The following is a 14,600-nucleotide window of genomic DNA, read 5'->3' on the forward strand; positions in this document are numbered from 1 at the left end:
GGAACTCGGTTGGACAATGGAAGGGAGACCCCGTTACTTACGATTTACCCCCGCCTTCACCGTCTGTTTCTGGGCTGGAGGGCTCGGAAATCCACGGAGGTTGACAAACGTGTAATAGTTAACCGTTGTTCGTTCACCTCGGGCTTCTGCCCGCCGCGTCGGATCAAGGGAGCGAGGAAGTCCGCTTTCCTATACGAAACGAAACCCGGGGTGTTGTCTGAGCTACTTTACATCCTCACTTTTCAACCTGATCAGTCTTTGACTGTATAATATTCACACCACAATTTATTTCTTTTCAGCAATTACTTTATCTTGGTTATTCATTTATTTATCTATCTATCTGCAGAATGAGATTCTCGCCCGCTTTGTCGCGCTCCTTGCGGAGAGCGACAGTTCCCAAGTCTGCGCCGGCTGTTCCCCGCGTTTCGCAGCTTGCGTTTTTGCCTAGGGGGTTTGCGACGTCTAGGAGATGTGATGATACTTGGGGGTTTGTGGGGTTGGGGCAGATGGGTATGTTCTTTCTTCTTACGTTTTCTCTTTCTCTTTCTTTACTCTGTTTTGGATTGTTTGCTGGGGGTTTAGTCCACGATCACTTGGTGCTTGTGTGGGGAAGGTAACTGGGGAGAAAAAAGATATGTTTTGGATATCTTCATGTTTCTGTACCCCGGTTCTTCTATTCTTTTAGTTCTTCCCGTTTTATTCTCACAGCGCTCTTCTTTTGTTTCTCCAGAATCTAGAGTCTAACCGCTGTTCAACCAGGCTATCATATGGCCAAGAATCTCCGCGCGAAGATCCCCGCAGCTGATACACTGGTTATTCGTGATGTGAACGAGGAAACCGCCGCTCGATTTGTTGAGGAGGCTCGGAAAGAAGCCCAGAGCAACGGCGCTGGAGAAGACACTGCGAAGGTTTTGATTGCTCAGGATGCGCGGGAGGTTGCAGAGCAGTCGGTAAGGCGCACACATTATAACTTCTCGGTCGACGTTATACTGACGAAGTCTTGAAGTCAGTAATGATTACGAGCTTGCCGGAGCCCCAGCATGTCAAGCATGTCTTCAATTCCATTCTTAAGCCCGGCGAGCTTCCCGCCCTGGACCGCGAGCGGCTATTCATCGACACATCAACCATCGACCCAGCTTCTTCTAGGGAGGTCGCCAACGCCGTCCATACAACAGGCCAAGGACGCTTCGTCGACGCACCGATGTCCGGCGGAGTCGTAGGTGCCCGTGCTGGTACACTGTCGTTTATGTTCGGCGCCTCGCCGGAGAACGAGGAGCTTGTGGAGCGGGTCCAGGCGGTCCTGAAGCACATGGGTAAAACCACGTGGCACATGGGAGGCCCCGGGACCGGTGTGTCGGCGAAGCTGGCGAATAACTACATCCTGGCAATCAACAACATTGCCACGGCAGAGGCCATGAACTTGGGCATTCGCTGGGGTCTCGACCCCAAGGCGTTGGCCCAACTGGTCAGCGCCTCTACCGGACGCTGCTGGCCGATGGAGGTCAACAACCCCGTCCCGGGCGTTGTCGAGACGGCACCGGCCTCGCGGGGGTACGAGGGTGGATTTGGGATCAGTCTCATGAATAAGGACCTACGACTGGCACTGACCGCTGCAGAGGAGTCTGGTACCCCTCTCGCCCTCGGTGACCAGGCCCGGGACGTCTATCGGACGGTGGAGGAGGCGCACCGTGGGAAGGATTTCTCTGTGGTGTATAAGTGGCTCCAGGATAAGTCAGAATGAGAGTTGACCATTTAAAGACCTAGTCTCTTTGTCTCTATTTTCTTCATTACTAGCGTGCATGTCGGCGTGCTTTACCCTATCACTACACGGGATCATTGGTAGTCTCTTGGTTTCGGTCTGATTGGTTATATCCTGAAATGAGTTTTTGTCCTTTTTCATACTCCAAAGTGGTAGAGCCTTGATTGAGCTTGATGGAGAACAGATACCCAAGTAGGTAGCCTACTATGGATGTACATTAGGTGCGGCTTATCAATGGCGCTGTGTTGCATAAGTCACGGTCTCTCGCTATTCAATATCACAATCTTCAATGATTATTATGTATGCAGCATCACAGGGTCCACGGTCTGGACTCAAACTTCAACTTTTGATACTGCGTTGTTCTCACTCTCAATCAACCCCTTCCATCATACCCTTACCTGACAGCACAGCACCACTAGAGAGCAACCGCTCGAGTATAGATCACCTATGGTATCACCCTAGCCGTGGTAGGCGACCTCCTTCCATTTGAGTTCATTTCCTATCCCCTCCTCATGGCTCCTTCCTCAACTGCACCAAATCAGTCATTCTCTTCCATGGACTTCCTTCCTCCTTTTCTCTTCTTCGACCAGACCTCCCCTCTTCTTCTGTCTCCCACCCTTCCTCTCTCTTTTCTCCTCTCTCTCCCCTCTTTTACTCTCTTCAACCCTCTCATCCTTCTACCCTGTTGACCTTTTACCCTATTCCTTCTCAGTATTCCCCGTCTGTTTACCTTTGTTCGCCTTTATATCTGGTCTGTCAGAGCTTTCAGTGCCACTCTGTTTACTTTACGGTGTTTTCATCTTGAAATAGTGTGAGTTTGGCTTGGTCTTAGTCTTCTCGTCTGGTTGTTGTTGTCAAGGTCTGTAGACGTTCTTTATGGAATCTGACTGACTCGATCTGATAGTGATTGGTTTTGGTCCCAGTTGTCAAGGTACGTCTGGCATTGTCTACGTTGAGCTTCTTTCAATCGAGCTGTCTATATCGACGGTGTACGCAGACAGAGATGTCTCTCCTATCTCTTTTCCTTTTCCTTCAGACCCTCTTCCTATTGTCTTCTTGGTATAGAACTCTGTGGCTAACTCTCCCAGTGACTATGTCCAGCACGATGACCATGCACAGCCAGCAGCATTCTGGCTCGGAGCCCAGTCAGGGCCCGACCGGTCAGACTAGCCACTGTGCCCCCGACGCCCGTGGCCCCTATACTTCCGGATACCAGCAGGCCTCAGCTGGTAACAATCGTGACGGAAATGGAACTTCCCTGGCACCAATCTTCAACGCTTTGAACCTCCAAAGCCAGCGTTCGGGGTCCAAGTACAACAATGTCAAGAATAACATGCCTGTGGCGGTACCGCCCGCTTTGGACCTTGCTGGTGCCCAGCGTACGTCGTACAGTAGCCCTCTTTTCTTCTTGCCAAATGGCTCCATGATCAACGGATTGCCGCCTGTGACTCCTTTTACCCCGGGTTCGATCCCCGGGCATGACCAGGTCGGCCAGTTTCCGTATATGCCTGCCAGCATTTATCCGAATATGAGCCCCATGGTTCCTGCAACCATGCCGGGGTATTCCTTTCCTTACTTGATGAACTGTGATATACAGGATATGGGTGGTCAGAAACGGGGTCCTTGGGTCTCCAGCGAGGAGCAAAAGGGCCACGGTTTGTCCGCCTCGGATATGAGCAACCAGAGCGAGTACTATACAGGTTCTACCCCTTCCAACATCGACGGCTCCACTCTATCGGGCTTCAGTTACAACGGCATCCCTCAGATTGGGCCCCCCTGTCTGCCCCTCCAGATGATGAAGACTCCCACTGGATACATACTCCAGGACCTCGAAAGCCTGACCCAGCAGGATCCGCCCATTCCCCGGGCTGTGCCTGCCATGTGGACCAATCCGTCCGAGTTGACTCTTGCAAAATGCCTTGAGAATCGTGAGGGAATTACCAATGTCTACATCAGGGGGTTTCTTCCGGAGACCACGGATGAGATGTTGCACGCCTACGCATCTCGCTTTGGCAAGATTGATCGATGCAAAGCCATTGTGGATCTGGACACTGGTCTGTGTAAAGGGTAATGTCTCTTTCCTTTGATCGAGGATTTCTGCTAACATAACCTTCAGATTTGGCTTTGTTCAATACTTCAACTTTGAGTCCTGTGAGAATTGCATCAGAGGCTTCTTCTATCTTGGATATCAAGCTAGCTTTGCCCAGGTCTGTAATGATATTACAGACACCTAAATCGGTGATGATGCTGATAAAATACAGAAGTCTCGCAACTCGCGGCTCAAGGATCTTGAGGACAAGGCTTCGACCAATATCTATTGCACCAATCTGCCAATCGACTGGACTGAAGCTGTGAGTTCACCTCTGACCACAACAGAGGAGACTCACTAATACCGTCTGTTGGATAGGATCTTCGCCGTCATTTCGAACCGTTCCGTGTTGTCTCCGAGAAGATCAGCCGTGACGAAAAGACTGGGGTCAGCAAGGAGGTGGGCTTTGCTCGGTGAGTAACTAGGTGTGAAGTCCCACCGCTTACACACATCTCTGACTCGGCGGTTTTCATTTACAGGTTCGAATCCCGCGATATTGCGGAAAATGTTCTGAACGAGTACCACAACGTCGTCGGAAAAGACGGAGTGAAGCTTCTTCTGCGTTTCGCAGATACCAAGGCCCAGAAGTTGCTCAAGCAGCAAAGCAATGAGCGTCGCGCATATCGGGCCGGGGAGTACAATTACTCGGTTGAAGTGGTCCAAGGGTCCACTCCATCGCCTTCTCTTCACCGTCTTCAACAGACTGCGTCGCATCTCAGCCCTAATTCCCAGGTCAGCTATCCATCTCCAGTGGGCGTGGGTCCCCCCTGGACACCTGCAACGTCGATTTCCCCTTCGTAAGTACAAGCAAATGACCTGGAATGGCAGGCGGTACTGATTGGAGAAGCAGGTATCCCCTGGTGAGGAACCAGGCCGCCGGGGATGTACGATACAACTCATGGTCTGCCAAGAACAGCCCTGCAGGTCTGACGAGCACCCCTTTGCAACGCGGACGTCTGCCCTCAGCCAGTCGCAGCACCTGGATGGCCAACAGTGCCTCTGGCGGATCATCCATGACGGCGATCCCCAGCACGCCATGTGCGGAATCCCGCTCACGGGCATCTAGTCCCCGCAAGGAAAACATGAAATCGGGATCTCTCTCACCGATTTCTTCACGCAAAGAAGTCGCCGTGCATTCTCCTCGCTCGGTCATGTAAGTCGCCATGAGAGGGGCTGTGCGACGGCCAAGTACCCGGCTCACCATGAGTTTACCTTGAGTATCCGCTTTTTGTTTCTGACTACTTGTATGCTGCTTATGAAATTGTTGTCTTACGTGGTTGTCTTGAAACTTCATCTTTGCTGTGCATCTGCTTGTCTTGTTGCGTTGATGTGTTTGACTGTCAGCTCCGCGGAAATGTCTTATCTGCCGTAAGTGTTATCTCCTCTGGAATTTTTGACGTTGCTTTCTATCACCGCAGAATGATCGCATTTAGGAACCGCATGTGTTACGGAACGGTCGAGATGGCGCTCACCGGGATCCGACGAGGAAGGGAGGGAAATTGCACGGGGGTGGATGAAAGAGAATGATATTTCCTGTATCTGTCTAACGGTGTATGGTACCCGGCCTCGCCAAAGTGGCTGCATCGTCTAGGTATTATAATCAAGCAAAAGTTGCAGTCAAGTTGTACCAAGCTGTAGTAAGATGAAGGGGATGGTGACTGGTGATGTGGAAGTGTATACAGAATCTATCATAGTATGTCGGACGGGGATTCCGTGGAAAGAAAAAGACAGAAAAAAAAAGGGGGAATCCGGGCCATGCGAGTATATACGGGGCCATGAGGCGATCAATTCCGGCCCAGTCGCTCCTCCAGGTCCTCGGTCAACTCATAGGCCGGACGGTACTCGTCCTCTCCGTCAGAGCCATCAGTGCGCAGCTTCGGATTGGGCAAGGTATCGGTAGTACCCCCGAGACTGGTATATCCCTGATCATAGAGGGGACAATATCTCAAATCAAGATGGCGAATGAAGGTCCAAATCTGGGCATAATGCCAATCAATCACAGGATGAATGCGCACAAAATCCGGCCATCCACTATCGGTCGGATCAAAATGCGTGAGTCTCGCGCCGTGGGGATCCGTGCGGCGAGTCCCGACGAAGATCGCGCGAATAGTGGGGTTGAGCGCGAGGTAGTGATCGAAGGCGTCGCGGAGGGTCGAGGTCGGCGGGTCGGTCGTGAATTTATCGATGGAGAGGTGGTATGCTTCTGAGGACCAGCGGACGAAGTCTTCGACGTCCGGGAAGGGGTCCGGAGGGAGGGCGTAGATTGCTGGGATGGAGGCCAGCCCGCCGGCGGAGGCGGGCGGGTGCGGGTGGAGGCTGGCGAGGAAGAGGATGAGGAGCACGAGGCAGTCTTTGCCGCCGTTGTAGGAGAGGGAGAGTTCGGGCAGTTGGTAGCGGGTGAGGGCGTCTTTTATGATGGAGAGGGAGGTGCGGGTTTGGTGTTGGGTTGTAGCGAGGAGGGAGTTGGGGGGTGGGATTCGGAGAGGAAGGAGTGCACTTGGTGGTGGCAGTGGGCGATTATGGTAGGGAGAGAGAGGCGGAGGGTGGATGTTGTGGGGTGTTTTGTGTCTTGTTCTTCTTGTTGTTGTTGCGGACTTTGTTGGTGGTGGTGTTGTTGTTGTTGTTGTTGTTGGTGTGATGGGGATGTTTGCGCCGAGGTTGATGTTGACGTGGAATCGGGCGGGTGAGAGCCTGAGTTGGCATTTATATTGGCGGTGCCATTGGGGAGAAATGAGTCGGGCATTATGAGAGCCACGATAGAGGAGCAATGGACAGATGGGAGATTAGCTAGAAGGAGGTGTCGATAACATGAGATGAAGTTGTCAAAGGAGTTGAGGGGAGAGAGAGAGAGAGAGAGAGAATGTTCTGGTCACCCCGCGCCCCGCAGTCTGTCACTTCGGCCCGGCCTGACCGCCTTCTGATCCGGTTTCTTCTGTATAGACTGTAGACAGACACTCCTCTGTATAGACCTCGTTTTGTCTATCCAAGATGTTTCTGACTGAATACTGAATACTGGATACCATAGATCACCTTCAATCATGCATCTTCGTCCACTGTCAGTTGCTTGGCGCAAAGCTTGGCACCTTTGAGTGGGTATCCCAGCCATGTTTCATGCCCGGTCTCATTTCCAAATCGCTGCCACGCTGACGAGTGATCAACTGACTGCTTGGTCTGCGTAGACTGATGTGGTTGCATATTATGATTATGCACATGCCGATCAGTCTTCAATGAGTTGCCATTGGGATTGTATCGCGATGAAATCCATTCTATACTCTGTGGTATACACCTTGATCAACCTCGGCATCTCCGTTTGCACACAGAGTGCACAGCCTGGGGAAATGGGCATATAACTCAATAACATCGCCCAGCCAGAGCATATAAGGGATATAAAGGTCCATGCTGATTGTGGATCTATTTTAACTTTGCAGTAACATGGGTAATTAAATTACTCGGCGTTACCCGATCTCTCCTGCACCCTGTGGTTAAAATACACCACTATGTCCTCCTTCAGCAAGCACGCCATCCGCTAACGTCCTGGCAATGTAACAGAGGCGTCTTTGCCTCCAGATCCCTGCGATCGCACAATCTTGCCCAGCCTTCCCTGTATATCAGTCCCTATACCCCTTCCTTCCTTCATCCATCTATCCCGAAAACCATTCCGCTGTGGGTCTTGTCCGCTCAGCCCTACCATCGCTTTTCCGAAGGTTCGACTACTCCGGGTACTGGGTTCTGCAGCATCTGGCCGACGGCCTCGAGCGCCTGTTGGTATCGTCCAATCATCGACTCGTATGCGACAACACCCTGGACGCTGAGCTGACGCTACGCCAAATCACAATCTTACGCGATCTGTTGACTCACGTCGCGTTCCAGTACGTGAACACAGTCAATATGGGTGCCAGCGATGTCGAAAAACAGTCCACAGCCACTCCACTGGGGTATGGCGACCCCAAAATGCTAGATCCCGCAGTAGGGCCTCTACCCCTTGATGGTGAGGCCTCCTACGTGAATGCGGACCGACTGGCCCGTAAGCTCTCCGCGCGCCAGGTCCAGATGATCGCGATTGGCGGGACCATCGGCACCGGTTTGTTCCTGGGGACGGGCAAAGCGCTGGCTACGGGTGGACCGGCCTCCATGCTTATCGCGTACGCCATCTGCGGAGGTATCGTCTACGTGACGATGCTGTCGCTGGGAGAGATGACGGCGTTCATCCCCATCGCGGGATCCTTTTGTACTTTTGCGGGGTTGGTTGTGCCTTTGATACGTAGTTTGAGCTAGACTGATTTCGTTTAGACGCTTTGTCGATGATGCGCTGGGGTTCGCGCTGACTTGGAACTACTGGTTCAATGATGCCGTTTCCACCGCCGCGGATGTCATCGCCCTGCAGCTGTTGCTCCAGTACTGGACAGATAACTTTCCCGGATGGGCGATTAGTCTGATATTTTTGGTGGTGGTCATCGCGTTGAACGTCATGTCCGTCAGGGTGTACGGCGAGGTATGCGTCTACCGTCTCGCGCAAGTAGAGCCATCTAAAATGATCGCAGATTGAATACTGGCTCTCCCTTCTCAAAGTGGTGACCATCGTCGTATGTCTGACTGTCCTCAACTTATGCAGTATACTAATACGGTCAGATTTTCATCATCGTTGGGATTGCGGTCAACTGCGGCGGAAACACAGAACACCGGTATCTGGGAGACGATTACTTCTATACCGGGGACGCGCCATTCGTTGGTGGGATCGGTGGATTTGCATCCGTCTTTGTCACGGCCTCCTTCGCCTAGTACGTCCTTCCAATTCAATCCCAAGGATGAACACAACCTAACTGACAACCACAGCGGCGGCACCGAATCCATCGCCGTCACAGCCGGGGAAACCAAAGACCCAGCGAAGAACATACCCAAAGTCATACGCAATGTCTTCTGGCGCATCATCCTCTTCTACATCATCTCGATCATCATCATCAGCCTGAACGTCCCCTACACCTACCCGGACCTATCGTCCGGCGAGACCGCCACCAGCCCCTTCACCATCGTCTTTGTCCAAGCCGGCAGCGCCGTTGCCGGCAGCTTCATCAACGCTGTCCTCATGACGAGCGTCATCTCCGCCGCTAACCACGCCCTGTTCGCCGGCTCGCGGCTGCTCTTCACGCTTGCCACGGATGGATACGCGCCGCCCTTTTTCTCTCAGCTGAATAGATTTCAGGTCCCGTGGGTGGCTGTTCTAGCAACCTCTGTCATCAGTGGACTCTGCTTTGGAGCTAGTTATATTGGAGCGGGTCAACTATGGACATGGCTGCAAAAGTATTCCCTTCCTTTCCTCCTCACTTCCATCAAAAAAAAAAAAAACTCAATACTTACAATAATAAAGCATCGTCGGCGTCTCCAACCAACTCTCCTGGACCTGCATCGGCATCGCCTCCCTCCGCTTCCGCGCGGGCCTCCGCCACCAAAACCTCGAGCACCTCCTCCCCTACAAAAACTGGACATACCCCGTCGGGCCGATCCTCGCCGTGGGGCTCAACTGCTTGTTGATCCTCGTGCAGGGGTGGTCGTGCTTCAGTCCGACTTTTCAAGCTATCGACTTTGTGTCTTATTATGTCGAGATTGCGATTATGGTGGTTATGTTTCTCGTTTGGAAGGTCGTGAAGAGGTCGCGGTTTGTGGGGGTGCATGAGATGGATTTTGTTACGGATAGGTGGGTGGGGAGTGACGCTGTTGGTGGGAGTGGGAGTGGTGATGGGGAGGGTGTGGATGGTGGGGAGAAGGAGAGGGAGAGGGGGCTTGGGGGTGGGCGAGACGGGTTGGAATGTGGTTGTTCTTTTAACTTCTTTGTTTTTTGTTTTATTTCTTAGGTGTGCTGAGTACAGTGCCATGAGTAACTATGATAGTCAATTGTACAGTTGTTGTTCTATGATGTAAAAATGTAGATGTAACATAGTACGTAATATATGATATGATATTTTCCCCGATTATACTACTAACACCCTCTATAAATCGGTCTGTTTTGAAAACAACTAACTATAAAAGAAAAAAGAAATGCAATTCAAAAGAAAAGGGAAATGGAAAGAAACAGACACCAACCCAAACTATTTCAAGACCCCGGTCCACTCCAACCCCAGTCCCAGACCAATCAGTTAGTAAAAGGGGCAAGCAAGAAAACATAAAGTAAGTGGGTATAGAAGCTGCCCAGCTGCCCAGCCAACCAACCAACCAACAAATCAATCAATCGGTGGACCCGTTGAAAACCCAAAATTAACTCCTAACACCGGTGCAAGAGTCGACGAATGCGAGGTAGGTATGGAGTATATCCAATGTATGGATAGATGGGTGGGTAGGTAGGCAGGTGGGTAGGTAGATAATGAGACAGGTAGGTGGTGGTGACTGACTGATTGACTGTTCTTTTGGTGTTGTTGTTTGTATTGTGGTTCTTTCTAGTGAGATGATCTTGCTTTGGTTTGCTTTAGGGCTGACTGAGTGAACGGGTGCGTGAGTTGCGAGATGAGATATTCAATGCAGATAGAGGCGTGTAGTAGTGTGTAAGCAAGTGATAAGAACTCTGATGACAAAGGCTAACTTGATGAATAGGCTGTGATGCAAGTATATAATATATGCGATGTAGGGGTGTAGATAGTGCAGTATAGTAGGTGCAGTGTAGATAGATGCAATGTAGATAAATGATGCAATATAGTCACGCTGAATCTTGCAACCAACAATCAAACAATAAAAAAAACATGGAAGGGGGATAAAAAAAAAAGGAAAAACAAAGGAAAATTTCCATGCAGATATAAAGAAAAAGAAAGAAAAGCAGAGGTATCTAGCTCAACACCTAACAGAAGAAACCCAAACACGGAAAGAAACCATGAGACTGGAAGACCCAAAAACAGGAAGGAAGGAAATCAAAGGACTGTAGAAAATTAACAAAGGAAATTCTTTATAGATAGATAGTGCAGTATATGAGTAGTGCTGTTGTGGTAGTGGTAAGGTCGCTGCCAATGCTAATCCGTACATAGCTGTGTATATGCGTGTAGTAGTAGTACTCGAAGGTAGTCGCTCAGATAACAAAGAGAGGATAGTGTAATAAAAGTACACATTAGTAGGTAGGGGCATCGTTAACCGTGGTATTTCTTGTATTCTGCTGGTTGGTGTTGTGGTGCTGTAGATCCTGCTACATGCGTTGAGAGCGTTTGCATCTTGGGCTAGTTCTGGGTTTTGTTTTGATTGAGGCGGATGGAGGATTGGTATCAAGTGGTGGACCTCATGCGAGTCTCAGTTGAGGTAAGAATAATGCAGGCTAATCATTCACCATGTCGTTTAAAGCCATCTTGCGCCGTTTGGCGGGCCGGTCCACGTCTCCGCTCGGCGGTTCGTCCCGTGCCCGCCCGCTCGACAAGTCCACCGAATGCCGGGGTGTCGTCGATGGCATCGGCTCCATTGGTCGTGGCATAGACTCCGCGTACCCCAGGTCCGCAGCCGCCTGACGCATCTGGCTCTGTGGTGAGATCGGGTCCATGATCCCTGGGGGCGGTGGAGGTGGCGCCTGTCGTTGCTCTAGCTCTTGGTGGTGGGGATGGGGTGGGTAGTGGTGGTGATGATGGTGATGGTGGTAGAGCTCCTCGCGACTGTGAGGGGATGACCATACGGGCTGGTAGGGATCGCTCAGGCGGTGGCCATGGCCCTGGCTTCCTGGGCTGGGCTGGGCCATGGTCGGTGGGTAGATCGGGGGCAGTCGGACGGGGGATTCGAGGTAGGACTCGCGCGGGTCCCGCTGCATGGGAGGCTCGCCCATTGACAGTCGGTTTGTCATGCGAGACGGCTCGGCGTATGGGGACATCGGCACGCTGTAGGGCTGCGGGTACTGTGGGGGCGAGGTGGATGGCTGCAGGCCTGGGGCGCCGTACGACGACAGCGGTCGTCCCACCGCGGCGGGCATGCGTCCCTGGGCTAGGGCTGGGCTGTAACCGCCGCCTGCCATGGGGACAAAAGCCGGTGGTGACACCGCGGTGAAGGAATGCGCGGAGCCCGAGGACGAAAATCGTCGATGCCCTATATTTCGCTGCATCGTAAGTGCCGGGTCCACGACGTGGGGGTACATTCCGGGCGCCCAGCGGTGAGGGGGAGGTGCCGCAGCCCGCGGTCCCATCGAGCCCATCGGACCACCTGGGATCTGCAGATCTGTCATGGGTCGGATCTCGCGTGAGGACGTCGCCCGGTGCATGTGGGCTCGTCGGGTCTGTGGACCGTGGTGTCCGGCGGGGGCGTTCTCCATTTGGGGCGCGTACGTCCGGAGAGACGTCTCTTCTGCTTTCAAGGGGGGTCTCCCTCGCTTCTTGTGCGTAACATCAACGCACGTTGACTATGTCTCTTTTAGCCCGACGATCGACAGGCGTTGCTCACGTTAAGGATGCAAGGGACGAATGACTTACCTCTTTTCCCGACAATACACATCTCCGACACGGTCTGGCGGGATCGCACCCGAGATGCTTCTTCTTACAATTGACACACGCGGACGCGACGTGCGCTTTCGTCCGTCGGGTGGGTTTCTGCGGCAGCGTCCGAGAGGACGGACCCGGCGACGAGGCCCCAAACGGAATGGGTGGATAGGCTGACGCCGACGAGTGCGTCGGACCGCGCCCCGAAAAGGTGATGGGGGCTCGCGAGGCGAACGGGTCGAATGCATGGAACGGCTGCCGGGGCAGATTGTCCGCCGGGGTCGCGATGACTCGCTGCAAGGCATGCTCGTGGGCCGTGGACGGGGCGGGAGCCGCCGCGGTCAGAATGGAACCGGTCAGTCCCGAGGAGGCGAGGGCCGCTGGATCGGCGGGAGGTTGGCAACGGTCCGGAGGGCGTCTGGCATCCCCGGTGGTTTCCAGCGGGTCTTCTGCTTGGACCGAGCCGGACATGGGGCGGGGGAGTGGGAGGTCCCGGGGACTGCAGCGACGAGCATTGGTTGACCGGGTCCGATTGAAAGAGAGCCGCTCCGGGCCTGGGAGAAATCTCGGGTGTCCGAAGTCTGGAGTGATGAAGGAGGAAGGGGGGAGGACTAATGATTGCATCGGGGCAGCATGAACAGCGCCTCAGTCGGACGGGGATGCGGGCTCAGAGCGACGGGACACGGACAGGAATCGGGCGTGGAATCGACAAGAGCATCGCTGGGCGTCCAGGTGACCATATACGGAGAGGGAACCAGGGTTGGGCTTCCTGGATGGGATTGCGGTGTTTGGGGTGAGCTGTTCAGTCGCCAGTCATCATTGAAACCACCCACGCCACGCTTTGATCGGGGATGCGAGGACCACAAGAGCTTATAATCCGTCCGTCCTGGATCTGCGATTGGAGGAGTCAGAAGTTAGGAAGCTGTCGATCGGCAGAGGGTTCAGCCAGATCGTGTCTTTTTTATTATTATTTTTTCTTCCTTCTTTGATCAAATTTCCAAGTCGGATGGTTGACCTCCTGGGGATGATTTATTGCATCATGGTGGGCGATCAACGGGGCCCACGGAATCCAATGCAGAACTGGGAAATATCGGAGGAAAACAAAAAATAAAATAATCAAAATAAATAGGAAAACAAGAGATCATCGAAATAATAAAAGAGAAACTCCCTGAAGATAGTGGAGAAAAATCACATCAAGTAGAAAAGACCTTACTTTTCGAGGACCATGCACGATGGTCTGTTTTATTGACCCTCTCTCCCGCCAAGTTTGGGGATATATGATATGCTGACTGGAATGACGAATCTCCAGCCAGTCCAATGCAGACTATTCGAGTGAACTGTCTGAGAGGAGAAAAGGAAGAGAAGGGGAGAAAGAACGGTGAAGTATAGTGGGAAGTGAGGCGTAAAGTTCCGGCCGGATCACACGCGGGTTTCCCAACGGAGAGAAATGAAACAATAAATCGATAATGTCGATAGAGACGGAAGTAGTGGAGAGAAAAAAAGAAGAATAAATGGTTCCTAGATCAAGAGAAAGACAGGGGAAGATAGAGCAGGAAATAGAGCAGGAAGATCAGGAAGATGGAGATGAACCCAGTGGGAGAGAGAGATGGCCTGCATTTTTATTTGACCGGATCTGATTTGCCTTGTTTTCTTCCCCGCCAGCCTATGATATCCTATTATCTTATTTTTATTATTTTTGTAATAATAATAAGAATAATGATAATAATGTTCATGAACCATATAATCGATCCCAGTCTCCTGCAGGTTGTGACAAGGCTTATATCGGTGGCCAGTGCTACGAACGACTAGCAGCCGATAGACTTGGATCATGTCGATCTTTTTTCTACATTTTATTTCAATTACTGATTCTCTTTATTCTTCATTCGTTATTATTTTCATATATGTATTCAACTTATAGTACAGTATATTATGTTTGTATAAAAAAAAATAGATATTGTTCCTTTCTATATGTGCTTATCTGGCCATGCAGTGATGCCGGTGTCAGTGACACCCCGAAACGGAGAGAACCCACTGACTTTGTTCTTTTTTCCTTTTCTTCTTCCTTTTCAATTTCTTTTCCTCTTGTAAAACTAAATACCCTAATGTTCTTAGATTGTTATTTAAATTATTATTCAATATTATATAAATATTATACAATAATAATATTGAGAAGCAAGGTGAGGATCGACGCGGCCGCAGCATCCATTGGCAATAGTGCTGTTGACAGGGATGGGGCGGCGACCTTTTCATAGGGTGGAGACATCAGTTTGACATGCACTACCGAATGAGGAGATCCTTTTAGGGGTCTTGCCTGGGTTTTGAACTC

The 14,600-nt window shown here is 51.6% G+C and overlaps 5 protein-coding genes across 5 annotated transcripts; 3 read left to right on the forward strand and 2 right to left on the reverse strand.

The window, feature by feature from the left end:
* Nucleotides 1–347: 347 nt before the first annotated feature.
* Nucleotides 348–1,741, forward strand: P168DRAFT_315322 (putative dehydrogenase; the record flags this gene model as incomplete). Its single annotated transcript, XM_024839888.1, has 3 exons — nt 348–510; nt 760–950; nt 1,007–1,741. 3 exons carry the CDS (start codon nt 348–350, stop codon nt 1,739–1,741), a joined length of 1,089 nt encoding a protein of 362 aa, XP_024697905.1.
* A 1,123-nt stretch (nt 1,742–2,864) lies between these two features.
* On the forward strand, nt 2,865–5,005 carry P168DRAFT_230380 (putative RNA binding protein MSSP-2; the record flags this gene model as incomplete). Its single annotated transcript, XM_024833231.1, has 6 exons — nt 2,865–3,826; nt 3,876–3,966; nt 4,021–4,110; nt 4,167–4,261; nt 4,328–4,645; nt 4,699–5,005. The coding sequence occupies 6 exons, from the start codon at nt 2,865–2,867 to the stop codon at nt 5,003–5,005; spliced, it is 1,863 nt and encodes a 620-aa protein (XP_024697906.1).
* Nucleotides 5,006–5,632: 627 nt separating this feature from the next.
* Nucleotides 5,633–6,954, reverse strand: P168DRAFT_278810 (FAD synthase; the record flags this gene model as incomplete). Its single annotated transcript, XM_024835719.1, has 2 exons — nt 5,633–6,539; nt 6,932–6,954. 2 exons carry the CDS (start codon nt 6,952–6,954, stop codon nt 5,633–5,635), a joined length of 930 nt encoding a protein of 309 aa, XP_024697907.1.
* A 782-nt stretch (nt 6,955–7,736) lies between these two features.
* P168DRAFT_315325 (putative lysine-specific permease) lies at nt 7,737–10,140 on the forward strand (the record flags this gene model as incomplete). Its single annotated transcript, XM_024839889.1, has 7 exons — nt 7,737–8,089; nt 8,139–8,340; nt 8,390–8,431; nt 8,478–8,626; nt 8,682–9,146; nt 9,214–9,632; nt 10,121–10,140. 7 exons carry the CDS (start codon nt 7,737–7,739, stop codon nt 10,138–10,140), a joined length of 1,650 nt encoding a protein of 549 aa, XP_024697908.1.
* Nucleotides 10,141–11,044: 904 nt separating this feature from the next.
* On the reverse strand, nt 11,045–13,345 carry sclB (putative C6 transcription factor). The gene is made up of 2 exons (XM_024841876.1): nt 12,269–13,345; nt 11,045–12,198 (listed from the first exon to the last, which is right to left on the reverse strand). The coding sequence occupies exons 1-2, from the start codon at nt 12,896–12,898 to the stop codon at nt 11,137–11,139; spliced, it is 1,692 nt and encodes a 563-aa protein (XP_024697909.1). The 5' UTR covers nt 12,899–13,345; the 3' UTR covers nt 11,045–11,136.
* Between the last annotated feature and the right edge of the window lie 1,255 nt (nt 13,346–14,600).

Source organism: Aspergillus campestris, assembly GCF_002847485.1.
Source record: "Aspergillus campestris IBT 28561 chromosome Unknown P168scaffold_1, whole genome shotgun sequence".
Lineage (NCBI taxonomy): Eukaryota > Fungi > Ascomycota > Eurotiomycetes > Eurotiales > Aspergillaceae > Aspergillus > Aspergillus campestris.

Excerpts from the sequence above, each read along its gene's own strand:
- sclB (XM_024841876.1), bottom strand. The coding sequence starts at position 12,898 with ATGCAATCATTAGTCCTCCCCCCTTCCTCCTTCATCACTCCAGACTTC. Across the intron at positions 12,199-12,268 it reads GTGTATTGTCGGGAAAAGAG|TCAACGTGCGTTGATGTTAC; the intron begins GTAAGTCATTCG and ends AAAGAGACATAG.